This window comes from Mastigoproctus giganteus, chromosome 1 (assembly GCF_048544385.1).
Source record: "Mastigoproctus giganteus isolate SK-2022 chromosome 1, ASM4854438v1, whole genome shotgun sequence".
Taxonomy (NCBI): Eukaryota; Metazoa; Arthropoda; class Arachnida; order Uropygi; family Thelyphonidae; genus Mastigoproctus; species Mastigoproctus giganteus.
In genome coordinates this window covers 125584255-125610961 of record NC_143575.1, presented here as the reverse complement: position 1 = coordinate 125610961, position 26707 = coordinate 125584255, and the positions used below count along the sequence as shown (strand labels likewise).

General features: G+C 36.9%; 1 protein-coding gene across 3 annotated transcripts in view; it reads right to left on the bottom strand.

Annotated features, from left to right (window-relative positions):
* Positions 1–4838: 4838 nt before the first annotated feature.
* Positions 4839–26707, bottom strand: part of LOC150091123 (long-chain-fatty-acid--CoA ligase 4-like) — a 387488-nt gene continuing 365619 nt past the window's right edge. For all 3 annotated transcript variants that reach the window (XM_090374375.1, XM_090374358.1, XM_090374366.1), the window contains one exon: positions 4839–5190. In XM_090374375.1, coding sequence (XP_090230501.1) covers positions 5006–5190 — 185 coding nt within the window. In that variant the 3' untranslated portion in view covers positions 4839–5005. The remainder of the gene's footprint in view (positions 5191–26707) is intronic.

Genomic DNA, 26707 nt, shown 5'->3' with positions numbered 1-26707 from the left:
ATTCCTGGAAGCCCAAGGGAAAACTTTTTTTGCAGCAGCAGTGTATTGACTTCAAAGGAGACTGTGCTAAGAAGTAACGTGTACACCTCAAATAAATCCTTCATACTGGCCACAAACTTTTCAAATGCCCCTCATATTCCCCCTTAGAGTTTAACAGATTAGATTTAGCCAACAGGTCTTATTATAGTCTGGTGTATATAGAGATTTTATTGTACTATGATTCAAAAGAATTTATTTACAGAAAAGGACTTATTTACAAAAGGCATGTAATTTTTCCTTGTGTCTCTGTACAATTTTAATAACTAGATGTCTGGCACAGATTGTAGAATAACTATACTATACAAGTTTTCATTTGTTCCAGTTTTATTATTAAATACTTATGCCCAGCACACATGAAGTCAACAACAAATGAAGATTTTACAGTATTCAATGAGGCATAAGAAACATTTAACAATCTGTCAGAAATGGCACAAACTTAACATTGGACCCTTTTATTTTCCCAATTTTAAGGTGACTATATGAATGATATTTTTAGCATCTGTAAAATAAAATTAACATAATGCAGGTAAACAGAAATATCTAAATTTGCAGTAAATGCATACATTTTTCATATACAAATTAAATGCCTAATGGAATGACCACAGTTCATTGCAGCAATGACTTAAGTCATTTCACATGACTAGAGAAATCCTACACATTTTATTTATTTTTTAAATTAAGAAATGCAGCTCAACTACCCCACGGTAGGAGAAAGATTGTATTATTTAAAGAGATATTCAGATACTTCTTTGGCATTATAAAGAAAGACAACCACTGTTTCCTATTTTCTGTAAACTTAACAGTAAAAATTGACCAAAAACATATGCACATTACCCAAAAACATATGCACATTTTTTAGAGAAAAACTATGCAGTTAAAACTGTCAACCTGTACCCTGTTTTGGGTTTCTTTTAAAAATAAGGCACTCCACAGTAATACTGTAGTGACTGAGCAAATGAAAAATGGGACATGTTCACATGCTCATTTATAAAACTTTAACATTTAAGCAAATTTTTGCAATGTGATAAGTATTACATTATATTCAATTACTGATGAGTGCTAAATTTCACATTATTTAAACAATCAACTTTCTTTATCATGACAAGTGCACAGCAGAGGGGGATAGTTTTGATAAAATATTTTCTATACTGGGCAGGATTATGGCATCAGATTCTTGCCCACTCTAATATTTTTGCTATTCTCAGTATATAAGAGTAATTGCACATTTCATTTTGTATTATGGTATACAGTAAAATGAATTCTATATACAGTGATTGCATTCACAAAATTATATCAACAAATTAAGAAAATTTGATATCATAATAATATTAATGACAATTAGGAATTTTACCTAGAGGAAAAGCTGCTTGTGTTAGTTGTTTTTGTTCAGAAAAAGCTCAATTTTAATTCTTATCATAGTTCTGCATCTACATTATTCAGAAGACTTATATCACATGAGAGTTCACAACTGTACTTTAATATTTCAAACAAGTGATCTAGAAAACAAAAGTTCACTTCCTGAAATTTTGTTTTTCATATCAACATTTTGTCCCCCTGCCTTTTTCAGTTGCCAAATGACAGGAAAAAAAAAAAAAAATTCTTTATACATATCAAGCTTTGCTACAGTAATTGGGAAAGAAATGATATCTGTAAAAACTCAAAGTAATATGTACATTTTTTTTATCTACAGGTATACATTTTTTTTTTCTATACTGGGCAGGATTATGGCATCAGATTCTTGCCCACTCTAATACACAGATTACATATGCATTCTTGCTAAGCGATGCATAGCAAGAATTTTTGAGTTTTATTTTACAAAATTATACTACTATTATACATTGGTAAAGTATAGTTTTCTTTCCCTTCTATATAAATTACTTACAGTCAAACTACTTTCACTGGAGCTATCCAGCCACTCAAGAATGAATTAGTGACATGGTTTGTTCCGACTCTCTTCAGTCAGGCAAATGAGTGAGTTATTATTATAATTATTGCCTATAAAAGTAAAATATGTACTTGAAAATAAAATCAGCAGTTCTTCAGTTGTACTAGTGATTTATGACAGTCACTACTCATATCAGTAAATGCTGAAGTGTATATTTAGAAACATTATAATCAGATTTACACCATTTTTAATTGTACTTTATCAAAAAAATTAACAAAAATTGAAATATTTTGATTTCAATTTTATTGAAAAAGAACATGATTTTAAAAGTATGTACTAGAAGCAGTGTTTTGCTGGTTGAGGTTCGAGATTATTCAGTAATCTTTATTTGCATAAAACCACTTAAAATTTATCTATATTTCAGCATCACAAAATACTCCAACATTTTGCGCATTATTTCAATATGTTTTCCAGAAAACCAGTAACTAAGGCTGAAAAATAAATCTTTAAGGTATAAATAAATTGTATACTGATTACAACACCATGATCTAAAGCTTAACGTTTTTCGGTAATGAGGTATTTACAGAAGAAAGAATTTAATTTTGAGGTCTAAACCAATCCATTACACATATGCAACTAAGATTGAATCAAATGAAATGTGCACCATGATGATTTTCTTGAGATAAACATTACCACTTTTTTTTTATTTCCAAAATTTCCCTATTATTTCCCAAATTTTTACCTTTATGTGTTTTGTATTAGTTGTTGGCGCATCAGCTTCTATGGCCATATTGCACCTCCCAAAGTTTTTGCATTTTACTGTGATCCGAGCCCGAGGCGGGAATCGAACCCGTGACCTTTGGGTTGTCAGGCAGGCATTTTACCTACCTGGCTAGCCAGGTCGGCATCTTTATGTAACTGCCCAACAGTGCTATGAAATAGCATTTGGGAACCTTTGTGCATTGGTGATCAATAATATTTTAACCCCTCTGTGTTAAGAAGAGGATGTGAATTTTTTTTCAAATAAAATTATGCCAAACCAACTAAGGCTTTTAGGCACTAGTTTCTCTTCTGTCTTATTGGGAATCAAATCCAGATGTACTCTTTCTAAAACTTAATGAGAAAAGTCTTGTTCAATCTGTTAAAATTTATAAATAAATGAATGTATAGGGAGTTGATATAGACCAGAAACAAAATGCTTTCTAATGTAAATAAGTTAATACTGTACACAGTAAACACAAGCTCAGATTGTGTAATCTAAATCATATATCAGATTTGTTTTTATTAATGAGAAAGGCCTCTTTATATCTTCCATTTCAATCTGTTAGGTGACTGTGAATACACAGGAGAGACAGATGTAATATATTTTTTTAAAGATAATAAATAACATAGTACAAAATTATTAAAGCACACTTTACTGAATGGGGTAAAAAAAATAATTGTAGTTCATAAGTTAAAGATTATAAAACTGTAAATAAAATACTAAGTGCAAGATTTCCACTTAGTATTTTATTTGTAAGCTTTCCTAGTTAGTGTTAAGATGTGTGGTTCACTGAGGTTTTTTTTTTTTTTTTGTGTCCAAATGCATAATTCTTTGTTTATTCACTAACATATATCAAATACATCCAAATGGAACGTCTATATTATCTAATTTAACCTTCTTCTGAAGTCTTCACAATAGGGATTGTAGTAATTTATAAAGTTCTAATATATAAGTTTTAAATTTCTATTAAATATCATTATAAAAGCCAACGTAGCCATTAATAGGAAATTTAGACATGCTCTATATGGACCAGATTACAACTTATTACACAAACTTGTTAATAGTGAGCTGTTAATTTATGTAAGCCTGGTTGTAGATAACAATTGTCCATTTTCTTATGAAACAGGAAAAATGCAATGACTGAAAACATTCTTTTCATTTAAAGTAAAGGTCACAGAGCCAGTGTGTAATTAATAAAATGTTTTGTTTCATTTAAAAAAAAAATTACTTAATCATGGCATATTTCCTGTATTTATTAATGGGAATAGCTCACTCTGTTATAATTTGTGACTATGTCAATGTGTACCAGTTGATATATAGACCCAGGTCTATATACTAACCCCAACAAATTTATGCAGTGCTTTCTAATAAATAAGTTATTAGAGGGAAAAAAATAAAAAAAATAACATTTATACAGCAAAAAATGAGTGCATTTAACTTATTTGTGGAAAATGATTAATTTACCACAAAATATAAGTTATTGTAGTTTTTAACTTCATTAACTAAACAGCACTGATATACTATATAGGGAATGAATTAGTTTAAAACAAAATAAGAAATTTAAATAAATATACCAGAAATAACCAAATAAAAAACTACTTTAAAGAACAGTTAAAATGAGATTATAAAGTAGCCTCAATAACAGAACAAAGAGGAGATATAAATTTAAATTATATAAATGGGAACTGTTAACTTCTTTAGGTAATCATTAGCAGTATATTTCTGTAGGTGTACAAATTCTTCACATTAAACTTTGCTATGTTGCAGTGTGTCAGATCTCTTTAGCTACTTCTTTTTACATCTTAGGTGATAATATACAACAAAATGTTTATAGTGACCTCATTATATTCCTACGTTATAATGGCATATTTATCAAAACCACAACTTAGTCAGCAGCAAAATATTTGCATCCTGTAAAAGAAGAAAATACTTTCTGCAGAGTATTTTACCTGCTAAGAATGAGTATATATACAAGTTTTAAACAAATCACCCTTGATAAAATATATATATATATATATATAATTTGACTGTGTAACAGGAAATCTATTTTACATTTTCAATGAAAACAAATGAATTTTTAATTTTTTAATTTGCTTTTGTACCTTTAAATAACTTGATTATCTCAAAAAAATAATAAAACAGAATAAAGTTTTAAAGTATTGAGATTCTATCTTTAGCTGTTCTCTTGTAAAGGCAAGAAGTTATAAATTAACATCACAGCAGGGAGTATATTTTACCACATAAGCAACCTGGTAGTTTTCAGTGGGTCAAAACTCAGTATCTACTAGTTAAAAACATCATAAAAGAAAGATTGACCACTAAGCTGACTTTGATGGACCATTGCACTCTAAACCATATAATTCATCAATTTCTCGTTGGTAAAACTGTTGAATAATTTTTCTGCGAAGCTTGAAGGCTGCAGTAACAAGTCCACTGTCAGGATTCCATTCTTCTACACACAACTTAATTTTTGTAGGCACTTCAACTTTTAATAAACGTCCAGCTGAAAGAGATATTCACATTTCATTATAAGTGAATGACAATTTCGTTAATTATCAGTTAAATATACTAGTAATGAGTGTGTAATTTTAATGGAAGATGGTAATGGTATATGTACATTGTATAATGCTGTAACAAAGTATTGTTCAAGGTTAGCTAATTTACGACTTTCATCATTGAAATAAATGAGTGCAAAAGAAGTTGCACAACTTCTTTTGCACTCAGTTCCAAACAAAAAAAAAAAAATCATCTTTGTGTGCAGTCGGTGAAAGCTGGCCTGATGGCCATTATCTCCTTGAGCATATTTCTGCCAGTATAACTTATTTAAACAAAGATCGCAATCTCTCGTGGTACAAGGATTTCAGGCAATGGAACCATTATTTTTAAGTGTGTACAGTGGGGTCCCAACATCCTATAAGTTGAAACTAATAATACATTGATTTCCTGTAATTCGTTCCCCAATAACACAAAATAGATATTTCTTGCATATTATACTTTCATTTTTACATTAAAAAGTTTTTTTTTTATAAAGATTACTTAATAAATAGTCATAAAACATCTTAAAAAAAAAAAAAAAAAAGACTTGAAGTGCAAAGCTGATGAAATCAATGGTAGCATAGTGATGGTGAGACTAAATCAAGCATCACGTGCCTTTTTCAGTCTTTTGTTGGTACTGGCAAAGAAACCATCCAAGTGAACTGATTTTGACAACTTTTTTTTGTAGCATCCTGAAGTCCAGTGTCACTCTCCGTAATTTTCTCCAACTCTTGTAGTTCCTTTGTTGTTAGTTCACACTCCATGAGCATCAATAAGGTCCTCCACATCCTCTTTACCAACCTCCAGACCCACTGATTTACCAAGAGTGACAATATCATTTGCCAAAGCATCTTCATCTTCAAATCCATCAACGTTATGAATAATTAAGGGCCAGATATTTTTCCAGGGTGAATTTAAGCACCTGGTGGAAACATTGTTCCAAGAACTTACAATCAGCCTCACACAGTCCAGCATGTTGAACTTCGACCTCCAAAAATCTTTGAGGGTGAGAGCATTTTCACCAGAGGCTGCTGCAAAGCAACTTGCAAACATTTTCGTGGTGTAGATGTTCTTTAAGTTTGCAATCACTTGCTGGTTTGGTTGAAGAAGAGTGGTGTTGGGTGGCAAAAATTTGACTTGAACAAAGTCATATTATACCTGAAGAGATTGAACAAGGTTGGGATCATGGCCTGGCATATTATCAGGAGTAGTGCCTTCACAGGAAGTTTATTTTTCTCAAGATAACTCTTCACTGAAAGACAGAAAACTTCAAGCTCCCATTCATTGAAGGCATATCCTGTAACCTAGGCTACCGCACCAAAACACTCCCAGCATGCATTTGTCAATTTTTTGTTGTTTAAATACTATGGGGTATTAGAGTGATACACAAGCAAAGGCTTCAGCTTAAAATCTCAAGAGGTGGCAACCAACCGAAGAGTGAGCCTATCTTTCATAGGCTCACTCTTCGGTTGTTTCTAAGCTAGCCGAACCTATGTCCGAACCTGGACATAAGTTCGGCTAGTTTACCTATGTCCAGGTAAACTAGCCTCATCCTTAGTGATGTACGTGTTCCTGGGCATTTGCTTCCAGAAGAGGCCGATTTCGTAAATGTTAAAAACCTGCTGGGGAATATAACCCTCCTGATCGACTCTTGGAATTCAATTTTAAAGGTCTCAGCTGTTTTATTATCAGTACTGGATGCCTCCCCATGCCTTTCAACACTTTGATATTTGCCCCCCATTTTTTTTTGAAGCTCTCTGCCCTTGCCACTGGTTGATGGAGCTTGAAGTTTCAGATTGTCATAGATCTGAAACAAGCTTACGAGTGATGTTCCGTGCTGCACAAGTCTGAAAATTTCCACCCATGTATCGTTCCAGCTATATCGGAAAGCCATCGGTCCTTAAAATAAAAGATCGTATTGATGGTATATCCGTTCCCGAGAATATCGGATGTCGATGTCATCATAAGTTGAGGCCCTACTGTATATGAAAATATGGCAGAGTTTTCTGATTTGGGAATGCTAAAATTAAAGTGACTGAATTGGATGTTAGCACTATGGAGGGACTTTACAAGTGGTTTGCAGTAGGTACATACATATTCTGCTAAGATGAGGATCTTTCAGTGCAGTGTTAGTTAAGGTGTTGGGACCATAAGTTTTTTCTCCTCTTATATCTAAACCTTCAGCCACTCATTTCACACAAGCCATAATAATCTTTGATGTACATTAACTCATTTTTTTAATTGAATTTTTTTTTTTTTTTTTTCAGTTTAGTACTTTAAAATAACTGACAGCATTTTTCTCATATCCCATCATATGGGATTCATATAATTTCTCTCCAGGACTACTACAGACTGGAGACTAGGCACCTGCGAGGTGATCTGATTGAGGTGTATAAAGCCTTGAATGGTTTGAGCATTCAAAATGCTGATGGGATTCTTCCTCTTGCTCAGAATAATTGCATGAGAGGGCATAAATTCAAATTGAAGAAAGACAGTTGTAGGATTGATTGCTGGAACAAATTTCCATCTGTCCTTGTAGAAGTTGATAGCTTAAACAGATTCAAGGCAGAACTAGGCAAACATTTGGAGTGAGTGGATGGGCGAAACAAGAAGTGTGTGTTTTTTTTGTTTGTTTGTTTTGGCTGATACTATATAAGCTTGCTTTCTTGCATCATGTGCCTTTGCTAATGCTAAATGTGGCCTAACACTCTTTCCAAAACGTCTGCCAATTTTGGCCATCCAGCTTTCTAGAATACCCTATACTTCCTGATTACTCAACTGTGCACAGCTGATAATTCAGGTGAACCTTGAAAAGTTTTATATAAACCAGTGGCAGCAGACAGACAGAGTGTGTATGCAGTGCATCTTAAATCTGTGGTAACACCTGTGGAAATTTTAGCATCAAAAGGTTGTTAATTTGGTGAGATTCATTTTCCTCTTCATTTCCATTTGATTCAGATTTACTATTTCTTATGCTGTAACTCTCAGTAGGAATGCTTAATTGCTCTACTTTAATGCCAAATATTTCAAATTCTTTCACAAAATTACAACTATTGACAGTAATTGTTGCTATTACTTTATATGAATAAAGATTGAAATCTGAACGAATTTCTTTCTAACCTGCTGTAATCTAATAAGCTGTTATTCCTAAGAAATTTATTTTGGTGGACCATATATCAGCTTTTATACAGGCAAAACATACTTCTTTTAACTCTTCTGTTATAGCCAAAATTTTTAAACAAGATATTGACATTGCAGCCAAGAGAATGATGGCTCTCACTGTGAAGCTGCTTATTGTGATCATGGAAAATGCTATCATTTGTTTAATATTATCAATTTTATTAAGTTCTGTTCACAATATGAAGTTCAGATGTACACATAAAAAATTATATTTACTCTAATCGGATCTTCAGTTTATGTTATCACTTTTTTGCCTTATCTCAGTTTATGCATGCAGTGGATGAACTCCAATAGGTTGCATAGTTAGTTTCTGATGTTGTTTTATACAATTCATATGGTTGTTGGAGTCATTACTCTGTGAAAGAAAGTGTATTCGTACTCCTATCCCTGTTTTACATTAGAGCATTAATCTTTTGCTAACCTTTTTCTTGATTTAAAAATTTTTTTTATTTGATTGCACAAATTTTCAGAAACATGAGTTTAATTTTTATTGATGACTTTCTTAAAGAAACAGTACACAGTCAAAGACATTTTATATTGCTTATTGCTTGATTTTAATGTTTTCATTCTCATGCATTAATGTACACCATTCCATCCTGCATCAATAAATAGCGAACAGATGCATTCTTGTTTCTATAGTTATTCTTATCAATTGGTTATTGTCATGAGCTTAACCCAAGCTGAAGTGATCACAATAAGCAGCATCCATTGTATTTAGACTGTAGAAAGGTTAAGAAATATGGGTCTTCTACAGTTCTTAAAGAAACCATAGATTGTATACATTAACAGAATTCTCATGTAATTTAATTTTGACAGTTTGATTTATCTTCTAAAAAAGACAGTTCAGAAGTACTTGCTTGAAAACTTTCACAAAGACCTTTGATATACCTTTGTTTGAATTTTTCGACTGCACTATTCACATAAAGAGGTCAGAAGAAACTGGATGAAGAATTCCCAAAACATTTAATTTTTACATTCTTCTGTTAGCATTTGATGCAAAGAACCATAATATTATTGGAGTATAGAGAGCTTTTCTTCTGGTACAGGTTTGACAATTTACTACATACAATGATTACATCAAATGGAGAATCATTCTTTTTATTTTCTGTTAGAGTTTGATAGCATGAACCAGAGCTTCTACGTTGATATCAATATTTGTAAAATAATAAGGGAAGTTTACCTCAACATTGTTGTTGTTATTTGGTTTTTAGGAGCATTAGCAATTAAGGCCATATTGCTCCGGGATATGCGGTGGTCATTCCCTGACCTTTCTGCGTCCTTCATATTTGGTGGTGACGGGCTCGAACCCCGGTCTAATCAAGAAGCGTGTGCTACGCACTGCTGCTCCTTCCCACCTGGCTACAGAGGCACCTTACCTCAACATAATAAGTAGAACACTTCCATATGATACTCCCCAGCAATTAAAACAAAAAAAATCAAATCTTACATTACAGTAAAAAATAATTAAAAATCAAATGAACACAATTAAATTAAAAGAAATTTAACGAAAAAATTGCAACACTATTTTCCTTCCTGAAGCTGACAATGCTTTTCGACTGCGTCATTGTGCATGTGACGGTTCATGCACAAAATGGTTCTAATCTCCAATTCGTGGGCATGTGCCCACGAATCGGAGATTAGAAATGGCCGGTGAACATTAACAGAATTCTCATATAATTTAATTTCGACAGTTTCTGCGATTAATAATCTGGTATAATTACGTTGGACACTAAGTATTTTGGCCTCGTTAAATAAAAAAGTATGTTTTTCATCAATGGCATGAAAGGCCAATTCTAATGCTGCTGAATGAGAAGCACGCACTGAGGCTGCGTGTTGATTAACATGAAAATTCAGCAGAAAATGCATAGAACCTTGGTACGACGAGTTTCAGTAACTGCAAAAAAGGTTGTATACAACTTATTTGTGCTGCAAACGAGGAAGGGACAGCGTTTTTTTCACTATAGTGTGAAAAATTTCACTATAGTGTGTAGTTTCTGTATTAGCTTGGCCACAATTTTAAATTCAGTATCTAATATTACGATTGTTGGTTGAGCTAGTATTTTATATCCTATTCCTAGATTGTACCTTAATTCTGTTTATTGTAGCAAGGGGATAACCCCTGTTTAAGAATCTGCAGGTTAATATTTGTATTTCTGAGCCCAAAGCAGATTCCGTCGTTGAATATTTATATGCATTTAGAAATTGATTAAAGATAATAGATCTCCTGTAGGAGAACGGGTGATAGCTGTTATAATGTAGAAGCATGCGGTGTTTGTAGGTTTATGATTTATGATAGATGTAAAATTATTCGCGTTCTGATTAAGCGTGAAATTTTGAAAATTTAACGACTTTGTATCCATACCCTCCCTTTCCAAAGTAAAATGTACTATCAGTAATAACTAGAACATTGTCTAAATACCTCACATAGTATGTGATACAGGGTAGAAAAGACAAAAGCCCTAAGAAATGGACACTATTTTTAATTGGGATTATCTATTTTTTAAGTCTGCGTTTGTGATCAGGATGGCGGTTCCTTTTTCTGCAGAAATGTATACATACAGTCTTTAGTACAGAAATTCTATATCCATTTCTCTCTGTCAATTATATTATTATTATTAGCTATATGGTGCAAGGAAGCCTGAGGCTTATGCTGCATGAGAGAGAGAGAGAGAGAAAATTAGAAGGAATTCACCAAGAAAGAGAAGAATGATGGTATCCAGCTCAGGACCCTGGGTGTGCCAAGCCCATACTCACCAGATGTGAGCCCCTGAGGTGTTTTTTTTGTTAGTTGTTAACGCATCGGCTTCTGTGGCCATATTGCACCTCGCAAGGTTTTTTTCATTTTCTACTCTGATCCAAGGCCAAGGCAGGATTCGAACCCGCAACCTTTGGGTTGCCAGGCAGGCACTTTACCCACCAGGCTAGTCTGGTCGGCCTGGGGTGTTGTGCTTGATAAGAAATGCTGAAATCATCAGCATAAACAGTTGTAAAAATGTTTGGTATTTATTCTATTATTGTGCTGCAGTGGAATGCAAAAAAAAAGTATGGCACTTGGTATAGATCCTTAAGGGACCCCTTCCTTATAGTATGTTTTGTAGAGCATGTTGTTTATTCGAACTTGGAAAGTCTGATTCTTTAGGAAATTGTATATGTAGAGGGGGAGATGTCCTCTAAGGTCAAGTTGATGTAACCTTCTGAGAATACCACTGCACCAGATGGTATCATATGCTTTCTCGATATACAAATTAACCACAACTTGTTTTCTCAGAAAAGCATTTCTTACCTGATTTTCCGGTTGTATAAGTACATCTAAGGTAGTGATTTTTCTGAAAGTCATAGTGTGCTGCGTCAAGAAGATCATTATTTTCCAGATACCATGTTAGTCCATTGTTGATCATTTTCTCTAAGATCTTGCTTAAATAGCTAGTCAAAGCTATGAGGTGATAGTTCTATGGATCTGATAGGTCTTTTCCCTGTTTTGGGAAAGCTAGTATTATTGTGTGGTGCCTTTTGTCTGGAAAAGTATTTTCGAGGTACATCTTGTTGAATAGATCTAACAGGGATAATTGGGATTGTTCATCTCATTCTTGTATCATTGCATATGTATTTCATCAGGACTGACACTACTGTGTTTCATCTGTAGCAGAGTTTGTTTTAGTTCCAATACTGTGAGCAGCAAGTTGTATTGTTGCAGTGCTTGCTGGAAAAGTTAGGTTTATTTTTTTTCGGCTTCATTCTTGTAAGTTCTGAAAGCAGTCGAGTATAAACAATTAGCAGATGTACTGGCAAAAGTTTCACTAAGCACACTGACAATACCTAAGTTATTTGTGACCACTGTCCTTTCCAATTTAGCAATGGAGAGGGATTTATTTGAAAATTGTTTGTCATCTTTCTGATCTTTTTCCAGGTAAGTGTAGTTGGTGTGGAAATGGTTAAAATGCGTGCAAATTTCATCCAAGTGGCTTTTATGTTGATTTTTTGCACTTTCCTGACCTTAGCTCTGCCTCTCGAATTGTATCAGATTGTCGGTTGTTGGATTTTTGTGAAAGAGGTTCCACGCCCTATTTCCCCCTTTTTTAGCTTCCTGGCACTCTTTGTTCCACCATGGTTTTGGTCCGGTGGGATTGTCGACATGTTAGATGTTTTTGGTATTGTCTTTTTTGCTGCTTGAAGAATATTATCAGTGACACAAGCCACTGATTCTTGTTTAATAAATGTTGCAGTCTAACTTGGCTAGTGTCCTGATGTTTCACAATCTTCATCATATAACCCCAGGGGCTCACATCTGGTGATTATGGGCTTGGCACACCTAGGGTCCTGAGCTGGATATCATCATTCTTCTCTTTCTTAGTGATTCCCTAGTCTGTCTGTCTGGGTATTTCAGAAATTTTTTTTTTGGCTGGTGCAGCATAAGCCTCAGGATTCCTTGCACCATATGGCTAATAATAATAACTATAGAAAATACATCACCAAGGAGCACGGAGTGTTCGATGACACATGTCGACAATGCCACCGAGCCTCAGAAACGATCCAACTCATCACCACAGGATGCAAGGATCATTTAAAAATTTGAATTAGCATTAGTAGAGGCATATGATGCAAGAAAGCAAGTTTATGCAGCATCAGCAAAAAAAGAAAAAAAAAAAACTTCCACTTCACCCCTCCATTCATTCGAAATACCTGAGCCTTAAAATTAGTTAGGCTATCAACTTCCACAACAAGGGATGGAAGTCTGTTCCACCAACCAACTACCCGCTGACTAAAGGCAAATTTCCGCACATCTATGCTACATCTGTCTTTCCTCAATTTGAATTTATGCCCTCTAAGGTGATTATTCTGAGCAAGAGGAAGAATCCCATCAGCAATGAGCATGCTCAAACTATTCAAGGCTTTATACACTTCTATCAGATCACCTCCTCAGTGCCTAGTCTCCAAACACTGTAATTTGCAAAACTTAAGCCTTTCTTCGTAAGAGCAACCCTTTGTTCCATTCACTAATCTTGTTGCCTTTCTCTGTACTCATTCCAGTAGCCCTACATCCTTCTTGAATGAGGCCTGACCATTGCCTTATACAAGGGAATAATCACCTCCTTATCCCTGCTAGAAAAATTCCTGTATATCATTAACAAGACACCATGAGCTACTCTTGCAGCCCGTCTGCACTGCTCAGAGAACTTCATATCTACCTGCACAATTACCCCCAGGTCCTTTTCATTCTCTACCACTGTCAGTGTAGTACCACAGAGTTGATACGTTGCTCTGGGGTTGCTGTTTCCCATATGTAGTAGTCAGTCCTCGTATAGCATGATAGCTGTGTTCCTAGAAACCCTCGTGCAATGCAAAATCGTGCAATATAAACAACAGGCCCTATGGGAAAAATAGGGTTAGGTGCCGACGACCTAAGATTGAACACACATTTGTAACCAAAGCATTAGCAATATTTTATTACGTAATAAAATATTGCTAATGCTTTTGCTTCTATCGCAAGCAAACTTGTTTTTTGTTTGATTTTCTAGCCAAACAGATGACAGCCGTTCCATCTCTTCCAATTTTTTGTGTCTTTTAATTCAATGAATTTTAATTAAACTTTGAGTTGTTCCGACTATGAACGTTTCTATTTTCTTTGCATTCTTTGTAATTCTCGGCGTTGACTCATTTAGGTCTCTAGCACATGCAATATCACATGATCTTTCATTTTGCTCAAAGTGTTTAACAATTTCATGTTTTTTCTCTATCGACAGAGGCAGACTGGCCATAAGCCTTACTGGAGGCCAGTGTGATTTTGGCCATAAACCATAGTATGAGGCCACTATAAATTTTCCCGGGTAAGATTTTTGACCCAGTCCGCCTCTGTTTATTGATATTGCTTTTCTTTTTAAAAATGAGTAAGTATTTTACTCATTTTTAGGGAATAAAGCACAATTACAAAACAAGGAGGCACGCCTGATACACATAAACAAAGCTGCGCACGTGTAGCAACTGAATAAACAACACCTTAAAGGCAGAGATACACTATTAACACCTCACATTTTACTAAAGCACATTTCTAGTGGTTACTACCATAAAACAATAAAAACAATTTCCAGTTTCGTTTCTGCTAGTGGAATCTGTTATAAATTGGTAGTAAACTCGATCTAATTGCATTTGCGATTATACCAATAGCTGGAATTGTGTTATTATGGTGAAATGTGTTTCTACACTTTCAGAATCTTCTCTTCATTCCTATCGTGTTGCATTCGGTTGGGGTGATTCTGAGTTCGACTGCCATTTCTTGTAAACACAAAGGCGAATTGTGCACAAGCGAATTCGGTTTGTGTTATATAAGATATCGTTCCCCTATTAGTGTCAGTAGTGTCCTTGACAACCCTGCCAACCTTCGTATCGTCTGCAAACTTGGACATGATGAGCAGTGTCCATTGATTACCACTCTGTCTTCTCCCCCTCAACCACCCCTTTTATCCATAGCAGCAATTTGCCTCCAATGCCACACTGCTCCAATTTGTGCAGCAGTCTTCCATGTGCAACAGTATCAAAAGCCTTTCTAAGATCCAAGTATATAATATCAAAGTTATTCCCTGCATCCAGTTCTTTTGTGACTGCATCATAATATCCAATCAAATTGGTCAGGCAAGACTTCCCCTTAACAAAACAATGCTGTGTCCAAGCTATAACTGAAGTCTTGTCTAGATGATCCTGCGGTGCTTCTTTAACCAGTGCCTCCATTAATTTTCCTGGAACATAAGTTAAACTCACAGGTCTATAATTACTTGCATCAGCCTTTGATCCTCCATTGTGAATTGGGGTCACATTTGCACATCTCCAGTCCATGGGTACCTCCTCCCCCGAGTCCAAGGAAGCTCTCAATTATGGCTAAGGGTTTGCTTACTTCCTTTGCTGCCTCCTTTAATATAACTGGATAGATCCCATCCACCCCAGGTGCCCTTCTTGTGTTTATCTTCAACAATTTCTCCTCCACTTTACTCTCAGTTATTACAAGATTCTCTAGCTTACTGCCAGAGATGAATACACCTCTGGCATTCCCCTTGCTGAATAACTCCTCATGTGTGAATGTCGATGCAAAATATTCATTTAGTTTGTAGCTACCTGAACAGGATCATCAACAGTTGACCCATCGGTATCAAGTGGACCAATCTGTTTCATCCCCTTCCTTCTAGAGTTTACATAAGTAAAGAACTCTTTACTATTTTTCTTTGCATCCCTTGCCAAAGATTTCTCGTAATCTGCCTTTGCCTGCCTACCCTCCTTTGTAACTTGGTTACAGAACAACTTGTATCTATCATAGGCTTCTGTGTCATGTGTTAATTTGTATGTATCCCATGCATTTTTATTCTCTGCCATATGTCTCATTAGTTCATGACATCCATTTAGGCCTAAACCTTGGAACAATATTTCTTAGTTGGTATGTAAAGACTAAGTAAAGTAGCTTCCAAGATAAGTTCTTTGAATGCTTCCCATTTTGAATTTGCTGTTGGTAACATCATAAGTTGGTCCCACTGTATAGAATTTAAATACTGTCTCAGTCCATCCTAGTCACCTTTACGAAAGCAATAACCCTTCCCTTTACCCCTAATGGTAGTTACCTCTTTGAGTAAATCCTACTTCAGCACACTGTGATCACTGCCACCTAGTGGTTCATTTATCTGCAGATTCTTAATGCACGAAGAATCACTACTGATAATCAAATCAAGAGTTTTACTCCCTCTAATTGCCTCCCGAACATGCTGATGTAGAAAACAATCATCCAATAAATCCACAAAAGCCTTGCTAGTGTGTGAGTGACCAGCCCCCAAATTACAGTCAATATCTGGGAAATTAAAATACCCCATTTACTGGCAAGGCTTTTGTGGATTTATTGGATGATTGTTTTCTACATCAGCATGTTCGGGAGGCAACTAGAGAGAGCAATACTCTTGATTTGATTATCAGTAGTGATTCTTCATTCATTAAGAATCTGCAGATAGAGGAACCACTAGGTGTCAGTGATCACAGTGTGCTGAAGTGGGATTTACTCAAAGAGGTAACTACCATCAGGGGTAAAGGGAAGGGATATTGCTTTTGTAAGGTTAGCAAGATGATCCTGCTCAGGTAGCTTTTCTATACAGTGGGGCCAATAGCAAATTCAAAATGGGAAGCATTCAAAGAACTTATCTTGGAAGCTACTAGGCTTTACATACCAATTAAGAAATATTGTTCAAGGTTTAGGCCTAAGTGGATGTCAAATGAAGTAATGAGACATATGGCAGAGAAGAAAAATGCATGGGATACATACAAATTAACACATGACACAGAAGCCTATGATAGATATAAGTTGATCTGTAACCAAGTTACAAAGGAGGTTAGGCAGGCGAAGGCAGATTACGAGAAATCTTTGGCAAGGGATGCAAAGAAAAACAGCAAAGAGTTCTTTACTTATGTAAACTCTAGAAGGAAGGGGATGAATCAGATTGGTCCACTTGATATTGATGGTTCAACTGTTGATGATCCTGCTCAGGTAGCCAACAAACTAAACAGGCATTTTGCATCTACATTCACACATGAGGAGTTATTCAGCGAGGGGAATGCCAGAGGTGTATTCAACTCGGGCAGTAAGCTAGATAATCTTGTAATAACTGAGAGTAAAGTGGAGGAGAAATTGTTGAAGATAAACATAAGAAAGGCACCTGAGGTGAATGGGATCTATCCAGTTATATTAAAGGAGGCAGCAAAGGAAGTAAGCAAACCCTTAGCCATAATTGAGAGCTTCCTTGGACTCAGGGGAGGTACTCATAGACTGGAGATGTGCAGATGAGACCCCAATTCACAAAGGAGGATCAAAGGCTGACACAAGTAATTAGAGACCTGTGAGTTTAACTTCTGTTCCAGGAAAATTAATGGAGGCACTGGTTAAAGAAGCACTGCAGGATCATCTAGACAAGAGTTCAGTTATAGCTCGGACACAGCATTGTTTTGTTAAGGGGAAGTCTTCCTTGACCAATTTGATTTGATACTATGATGCAGTCACAAAAGAACTGGATGCAGGGAATAACTTTGATATTATATACTTGGATCTTAGAAAGGCTTTTGATACTGTTGCACATGGAAGACTGCTGCACAAATTGGAGCAGTGTGGCATTGGAGGCAAATTGCTGCTATCGATAAAGGGGTGGTTGAGGGGGAGAAGACAGAGTGGTAATCAATGGACACTGCTCATCATGGACTAATGTTATTAGTGGAGTTCCTCAGGGTTCAGTGTAGGGTCCAATATTGTTTTCTGTATTTATAAATAATATTGATGATGGTATATAAAGCTTAATGTCCAAGTCTGCAGACGATTCAAAGGTTGGAAGGGTTGTTAAGGACACTACTGACGCTATGCTGCTGCAACAGGATCTGGAAAGTTGAGCAGATGGGCTGAAAGGTGGCAAATGAAGTTTAACAAGTTTCCCAGGTACTACATATGGGAAACAGCAACCCCAGAGCAACGTATCAACTATGTGGTACTACACTGACAGTGGTAGAGAATGAAAAGGACCTGGGGATAATTGTGCAGGCAGATATGAAGTTCTCTGAGCAGTGCAGACGGGCTGCAAGAGTAGCTCATGGTGTCTTATCAATGATATACAGGAATTTTTCTAGCAGGGATAAGGAGGTGATTATTCCCTTTGTATAAGGGAATGGTTAGGCCACACTTTGAGTACTGAATACAGGTCTGGAGGCCTATTTGAGTACTGAATACAGGTCTGGAACGAGTACAGAGAAGGGCAACAAGATTAGTGAATGGAACAAATTGTTGCTTTTACGGCCTGGGTCTACTGACCTATATGTGCACAAATTCCCGCACCCACCAGAGGTAGTGCAATACCAGTGGGTGCCAGAAATCCCCCTCCCAGGTTGCCCAGACCTGGAAGCCAGAAAAAATAAATAAAATAAAAATATATATACAGGGTGTCTTAAAAATATTGGTACAAACGTTTAGGGAAGGTAGGTAACATCAAAAGAAATGTGAATCACATAGGAACCCATAACCGGAAACTGGCACTGTTCATCAGTTTGTGAGAGGGAAAATTTCTGGTTTACTCATTCAAGCAGTAGTCTCCGCATGAAGAGCATGTGTCGATATATGAACTGTGAGCTGGCAGACATGCACCTAGTGCATGTCTGCAGAGGGTAATGGACGAGCCACTTAACGAATTTTTGGAGAACGCTTCCCAGACAGACATGTACCGGAGCACCGTTTGTTTGGGCGTGTGCATCGAAATCTGTGCAATTATGGGCCATTTAGAGGTAACAGGAATAATGCGGGCAGACCACGTTTGGCACGAACTCCCGCCATGGAAGATAGTGTTGAATGCCGTCCCGAATAATCCTACTACCAGCACACGTGCCGTTGCCTCAGGAGTGTCTCATTGCAGTGTACAGCATGCCTGACATGACGATTCCTTACACCCATTTCATCTCCAAAGGGTTCAGTTACTGCTCCCCCAAGATCATCCTGCACGTGTGGCTTTTGCGCAGTGGTTTCTACGAGAAAGTGTTCAAGACTTGAATTTTCCAGCCTATGTTTTGGTCATGGATGAGGCTTATTTCACTCGGGAAGGCTTATTCAAATCAACACAATGCTCATGTGTGGGCTCACGACAACCCACACCGTGTGCGCCCCCATCATGCAGCACAACATCGCTTCGCAATAAGTGTGTGGGCAGGTATGGTTGGTGACTCCTTAGTCGGCCCATACCTGTTACCATACTGCATGAACTCCGCTAAACATTGGATCTTTCATGAACAAGTTCTGCCAGGATTACTTGACTATGTTCTAGTAAATGTGAGACGCAACACTTGGTTTCAACATGACAGGGCACCTGCCCATTATGGAAGGTGTGTTTGTGACCATTTGAACAGGCGTTTTGGGCATTGATGGATTGGCCGTGGTGGACCCTATGGGAAAAATAAATCAGGTGAGCGTGGGGGCCGTTGCCTGGCCCCCACGCTCACCTGATTTACTGAGCCTTGATTTCTTTCTGTGGGGGGCCTCAAATTATCGTGTATGAATCGCCCATGGAGACAGAAATGGATCTCGTGGTGAGACTCGTCTGCGCTGCTGTCAAAGAAACTCCAGGTATGTTCGACCGTGTCCGCCAATCCATGCTGTGTCGGTGTCATGCATGCATCGCGTCTCAGGGTGGAACCTTCAAGCATCAGTTGTAACATCATGAAATGCACCCATCTCGTACTCCATTGTTAATATTATGTCATTTCTGCTTCTTGTGCCTCTGCTACTGCTTTCCCATGACGTTTCCGGTTATGGGTTCCTATGCGATTCACGTTCCTTTAGATGTTACCTACCTCCCCTAAACGTTTGTACCAATATTTTTGAGACACCCTGTATATAAAAATATATATATATAATAATAAAATTAAATTAAGGTGGCATAGTAGTAAATATGCCACTTGATGCTTAAATTATAGCAATTTATCACAACTTAATTAAGTTTAGTGATGACAGTGCTGAGTCCAAACAAGGCCTGGAGTAGCACCAAAACAAGTATAACTTTTAACACTACATCATCTACACTATTTACAATATAAACATATAGTTGTTGCCATGGCCCAACTCGGGCAAACAATGGCAACCAACACAGCATCTTACGTTTTAAGTCTTCTCCTAAGAGTCATGTACTTGCACAAAAGCATAGCTGTAGTTTAATTGTAATTAGTACATGCTCGCTTCAGTCTCCAAAGCAGATCAGATGTGTCCAATAGATGATATCCAACACAGAAAAAGCGAAGTTCTTTTGTCTCCAGTTTTGTCCAAAACAGCAATGTTGGTAGTATACAGAGCCACCTGAAATCCATGTCCAAGAAGTCACTGAAAATGGAGTCCTAGTCACAGTAGATGTAGAAATTGCACCCGTTGTTTTATATTGTGGTTCTAGGTTAGGTGACTTGTCACAATATGGCAACTATGCCCCAAAGCCAATTTCCATCTATTCTCTCAGCTCAATTCTCTTCTTGAAAGCCAAGGTGGAGAAAATCTGTAATGCCTTGAAATTACTTTTATTTTCCACAAGTATGTTTATATTAGCTTCGGTGAGATCTGGAACTACAGTTTGTAGGTCCAATCTGACCTGTGAGTATAACAGGCAATGGAAAAGCACATGATCCCACGTCTCCATCCTCCACAGGTGCAATAAGGATCAGGTTCTAATCCTCTTTCAAAGAGCATAGAACGTAGGGAACCATCACCTGTAAGTAAATAAGATGTGGTCATAGAGGGTGTAAACCACGGGAAAACTTGAATCTTTGTAACAAGATCAGCTTTAGGAACAAATTTCCTAGTAACCAATCTGTGCTCACTTTCATCCCAGCATATTTGCCACACCTTTACAAGTTCCTCCCAAACTGTCTTTTCTATCTTTAAGTTGTTTGCTGGATTTGAAGAAATCCCCAATATTTCCATAACAAGGCCCTTCCTCAAACAATGAGTCATTGCTCTGTATATAATAAACAGGTCAAGGGGCATCATACCACCTAACACCTGTAAAGCATTATTAGATACTGTTCTAGGAGCACAATTGATAGCCAAAAGAACAGAGCATTGTAAGGATATCAGTTTGGTACGTATTTTCACTTTGATAACATTTCTGAACCATATACTGGTGGCACAAGACAATTGGTAAGAATATTTGTCTTATAGTATAATGAAAGGGTTTTCTTCATCAATCCCCATTCTTTTTTTAGAGATTCTAACCACGGAGTAAGTGACGTTCCTGATTTTTTTTTTCTAACAGTTTTGATGTATTCGGCAAGAATGATAATCTGTCATCCAGTGTTACACCTAAATATTTGTTGATTAAGACAGGGAATTTGAGAATTGTTTATTAGAACTTTCTGAGGTCTACTGTATATCAAATGAGTTTTGAAAATCATAAAATGTCTTGCTGGTAGAGATTTTTAGTTTATTCACTTGTAGTGAATATTCACGTGCCAATAGATAGTCTAGTATGGGTTGGATTTGCTCTTCAATTACCCTCCTTGACCATCCTACCACTCCAATAACCAGATCATCGGCATAAGCTATTTTGAGAGTGTCCTTGTGATCTCTGACCAACCACTGGTCCAGCACTGCATTCCATAGGAGAGGGCCCCAAGACTGACCCCTGGGGGGCATCTTCTGGAAACAATTGAGGATTAGCTTAAGTGCCCTGCACAGACCTTAATTAATCTATTACTGAATAAGATCTAATCACTTGATAAATGTAATTATCACAGTTGGCTTTGCACAACAACCTGAGGATGCTTTCCCACCATAGTGAGTCGAAAGCGCCCTCTGTCTTAGGAGTGCCACAGTTCGAAGTCAATGAACACAGCTATTACATATTTTAAAGTTGAATTTTGAATGTAATCTGTTAGGGAGATAATGGCATCTTCGGTTGAACATCGTTTTTGAAGCCAAATTGACAATTAGATGTGAGCTGTTTTTCCTCTAGAAGATTCTGAATTCTCGTTGCGAGAAGCCTCTCAAACAATTTACCCCTATTTGCTAGCAAATTGGCTGGTACTTGTGGATCAGATTTAGATTTCCCTGGCTTATGAAGAATTTTTAATAAAGCCACCTTCCATTGTCTGGGAAACACCCCTTCTAGTAAACACTTGTTCATAAGATTCAATAAGATTTGAGGAAAAAGTTAGAAAAGCTTGACCAAGACTATTTTCTAACAAGTCCAAGCCGGGGCATTTTTTAGCGTTTCATTTTGCAATAGCCAATCCTAGATCAACAAGTGTGAAAGGCACTATATTCGACCACCCAACATATAAGGTATTATCATGGCGGATTTGTTTTTGCTCAAAGGAGTCACTTTTAGGAGAATCCCTGAGGAAAAGTTTAGAAACAATGGTCTCAACCATCGACGTCCAATCCTGTGTTTCTTGTTCACCAACCATCATGGTGTTGTATATATATCTCTGCATAACAATTTATTTCTAGATATCCTGTAAACAAGATCCCATGTATCAGAATTACCGGTATCACGAACAAAGTTTTGCCAACAGGAATTCTTCGCTTCCATAATTTCTTTGTGCAATTGTTTACCCAAATCCCGGTATGCATTTTTATAGATAGTGACAGCCTCAGATAAGTGTCTGTGCCGCTGAAACTGTTTTCTAGCCTGTTGGACCTGAGATCTAAGATTAGAAAGGCCTGCATTCCACCAGGGAACTGCTGTGCGTTTGATCTGCTTCCTCTTTGCAGAATATTCCATTGCCTGAAACAGGCAATTTTGAACAAAGTTTACTTATTCTGGTGCCGAAAAGGAATTAATTCGAGTGACAATATCTTGAGTGATAACTGTGTCCAGATATACTTTAAATTTCTTCCAGTTAATTCCATTTGTAGAAAACCGTGTGAGATCATTAATTTGGAAATCAGTTTGTTGACTTTTAGAACTAATTCCAAAAACTATGGCTCTATGATTGCTGAGCCAAGGTTAGGAGCCACAATCCCAATCACAGATATATTCATCCATTTTGTTTGTTGTTACTGTTACATCTATATTTTATTCGCCATTCACGGTGGAGAAAGTGAATGGCTTATTAGGTAGGTTCTGTACATTTAGGTTATATGAAAGGATTGAATCTTCAGTAGGGAACTTCTGGAATCCGTATATCCACTGTGCAATAAAAATGACTTTGCGTTAAAATCTGCCGAGATAATTAAATTTCTGTTTCCAAATTTTGAACAAATCCTGTCTAAGTAGTGTAAAGTCCGTTGAATATCCTCAGAGGGGAGGACAATTGATGGAAACAAAGTAGAAGGTAATGAACGGAGCAGAAATCGACAGACATAAGTGTCATTGCATTCTCCAGTTATGGTTGTAATCACCAATTCTTATGGCTGATTTTAGGGGCTTATGCTGAGAATGGATTACTCTAGCAGTAGTGGGAAAACCCATAACTTCAAAAGCTCCACCCCCCCAACCTGTGAGGAATACAGTTCTTGTATGCATATTAGGTCGAATTTTAGTTCCTCAGCCACAACTCTGATTTCATCCATTGCCAACCGAGACCTTTATTCATTTATTTGGATATCCAAATAAATGAAACCTTTATCCCCTCAAAGCCGTGTAGATTCTCTAGCAAAAATATTTGAAAAGGTTGTATTATTCATTATTTTTTCTCTTGTTTACCATGATGAAAATCTTTGTTCTTTCTTTTGAAATGCATGCACTTATGGGGGGGAGTCCTTGTGCAAGCAAGCAGCAAATATATATCCTCCACAGGCACAGTACCTGTACACAGAAGACAGTGGCCACAGGACACTGTCTTCTGTGTACAGGTTTGAGCCGTGTGGCCAAAAGCCAGGCAACGAAAGCATTTGGTGACCACTGTGAAGCAGTGGAACTTTTGTGATGTAAAACCAGGGTAAATACGATCATTTTCCCTCAGGCATTTAAAAAGCTTGGGTGAGAGAGTCCTATAACCCAATTAACCACCTTATTTCCTAAACCAGAACTAAATCGAAAAGTTATCCCCTGAGTAGGTTCTGTTCTGTTCTGTTCAAAACCATGGTCTTTCAAGTTTTTAAAAAACAAGTCATCCATAAGTTCCTCCTTAGAATAATCCTTAGGGATTCCGTATATAAGAATCGTGGGGTCTTGCAATATGGGCTTTTCCATAGAAAGCCCGGCACCAATCAAGGTTTTAGAGTTACTAATTTTTCCTTGCATCTGTAGAGTTTGTAGTTTCCACAAGTAGCCCGTTGTTCCTCAATAACCATATGTTCTTTATTTTTATATCCCGATACTCTTTTTTTAAGAGTGTCACTGTAGTCCTGGAGTCGGGCAACGGTCTTAAAATTACTATGTTATTTGGATCACTTGTATTAGTCAGAGCTGGTGAGGAAAAATCAACTCCAGACATACCCCAAGATTCTTGTACAGTCGGTTTTGGTCGAATCAGACTGGAGTCTCCTCCACCAGGAGTGAGACCCTCAGCTCTGGAACATAAGAGATGCCAATAGAATCAACCAGTCTTTGTCTTTGATCTGTTCCAGTTTTTGGGCACCTCCATAGCCAGGTGGGAAGGAACAGCAGTGCGTAGCACACACTTCTTGATTAGACTGGGGTTCGAGCCAGTCACCACCAAATACAGAGTATGCGGAAAGGTCAGGGAATGACCACCACATATCCCGGAGCAATATGGCCTTAGTTGCTAATGCTCCTAAAAACCAAACAAACAACAACATTCCAGTTTTAACCTTTTCTGCATAGGAGTGTGAAAGGGAAGCGCTAAAGTTACATGTTAAAAGTTGGTCATACATAGCTGTATGGATTTGCCACTCTTCTGCCCTCTAAGTTTTTCATTAGCAATTATCAATGTTGTTGTAATCATTTCAAGATTGGCCCAAAGGCCATGTATAAAATTCAAGGCCGCTCTGGTCACTTTGTTAACTTCCTTGCCCATAAAATCACTAAAGGCTTTTTTAAGTATGGTCAATATGACCATAAATATGACATCAATATGACAATCTGGCCCAGATGAATCAGTGCAGTTGAACTTTCTTAATCTATATTTGGTTTTTCCATCACCTCTCCTACGTTATCTTGCAAGGGTGTGGCATTGGTTACTACATCAGTATTCACATTTTGTACAATAGAGGCATTACTTTCTGCCTGAGATTCCCTAACCTCCGTTTCAGTGTTTGAAGAAATATGTACAGGGGGACTGCTTTTGCTCCCATCTTCAGGCAAGGTCTGGTTATCCCTTGTTTGGGTAACATCGTGCTTTTTCTTTTTAGTTTTAACCGATTGAGTTAAACTAGTTGTCTGTCCAGAACTATAAATACCCTACTGCCAGTCTGGCTCACAACCACAGCTGAGAGCAGTGGAAATTCACCATCAGAGGAAGAATGTTGAGTCTTTTTCACCTTGTTTCAGGTGATTTCCAACTTGGGAATCCATGTCTCAATGCTTGTGTAGATTTAACTGAAAGCACAATATAGTAGACAGCAGAATAATATAGACTTCCCTTGAAAAGTAAAAATTTTCTTCAACTTGTAGCTTCTTGGAAAATCCACATCTTTTGAGAGAGAGAGAGAGAGAGAATTATATTTTTCGCAATAGAGAACCTACCTGATTCCCCAGAAAGAAATATCTCAAAATAGTGTATGTATATCCGGAATAAAAAAAAAACAAACTTGCATACAAGTTCTGATTTTGCAATGTTTTGAAATCCTGGTCAAGTCGTACTGTCCACCAGGGGGTGGTATAAAAAATGAGAAAAATAAGTAATTTCTCCTACTTCCTATTGGCACCTCTAGTAAGTCCAGTGACCAATAAGGAGGTGTCTATGGGCTGGTGAACCTTTACCTAATTATAACCCAACACTATTTCTTACCTATGCATGGTCGTCTTAATTATGGCTGTCTACTCACTACCTTATCCTAATGATGGTTTATATTTTATATTATGCATTTCCACTGTTTTCTTAATTTCCATATAAAATAAACAAGAGGGTATTCTGGCTAAGATGGTATCCTCCTTATCAACTTCCCCCTATTTTTGGCACCAATTATTATGAAGACAAAGCAATGGCGATAATGTTAAAAGGCTATCGAGACATCAAAGCAATGGAAGTAGGGCAGCCATGTTGAGTTCTATTTACATTAGAAACATTGTGTTCTATTTACCATACAAAGTCTATGGAGACTATTACAGCTAAGCCTAATTATATTATTGCAAAACTTTAAACAGTCAGAACAAGGCAACCCCTTCAACAAACAAAGAAAAAACTTATTTCTATCCATTCACTAAACATTCATGAATTTCAAGTGACAATTTAAATCCATGGGGGTGGTCCAAAGATATCCAAAAAATAGCATATCCTGAAGAGCACAAAAAACCAATAGCACACCAAAGAAAAGTAGCACCACCTTTCTAACACATGATGACATTCCATTTTCCATTTCCATTTATTTGTACACACAAATTATTACATTTATATACAAAAGTTACAATATATATATATATATATACAATTTTATATACATTAACATTCTCGTTATAGATATATAGCCGACCGGGCTAGCCGAGTGGGTAAAGTACCTACCCGGCAACCCAAAGGTCGCGGGTTCGATACCCGCCTCGGGCTTGGATCAAAGTACTGCAAAAACCTTGGGAGGTGCAATATGGCCACAGCAGCCGATGCGCCAACAACTACCAAATCAAAAAAAAAAAAAAAATATAGATATATAAAATACTATATTATATATGACCTCCTGGTGCATAGCATTGGCATATCCCAGAATCAAG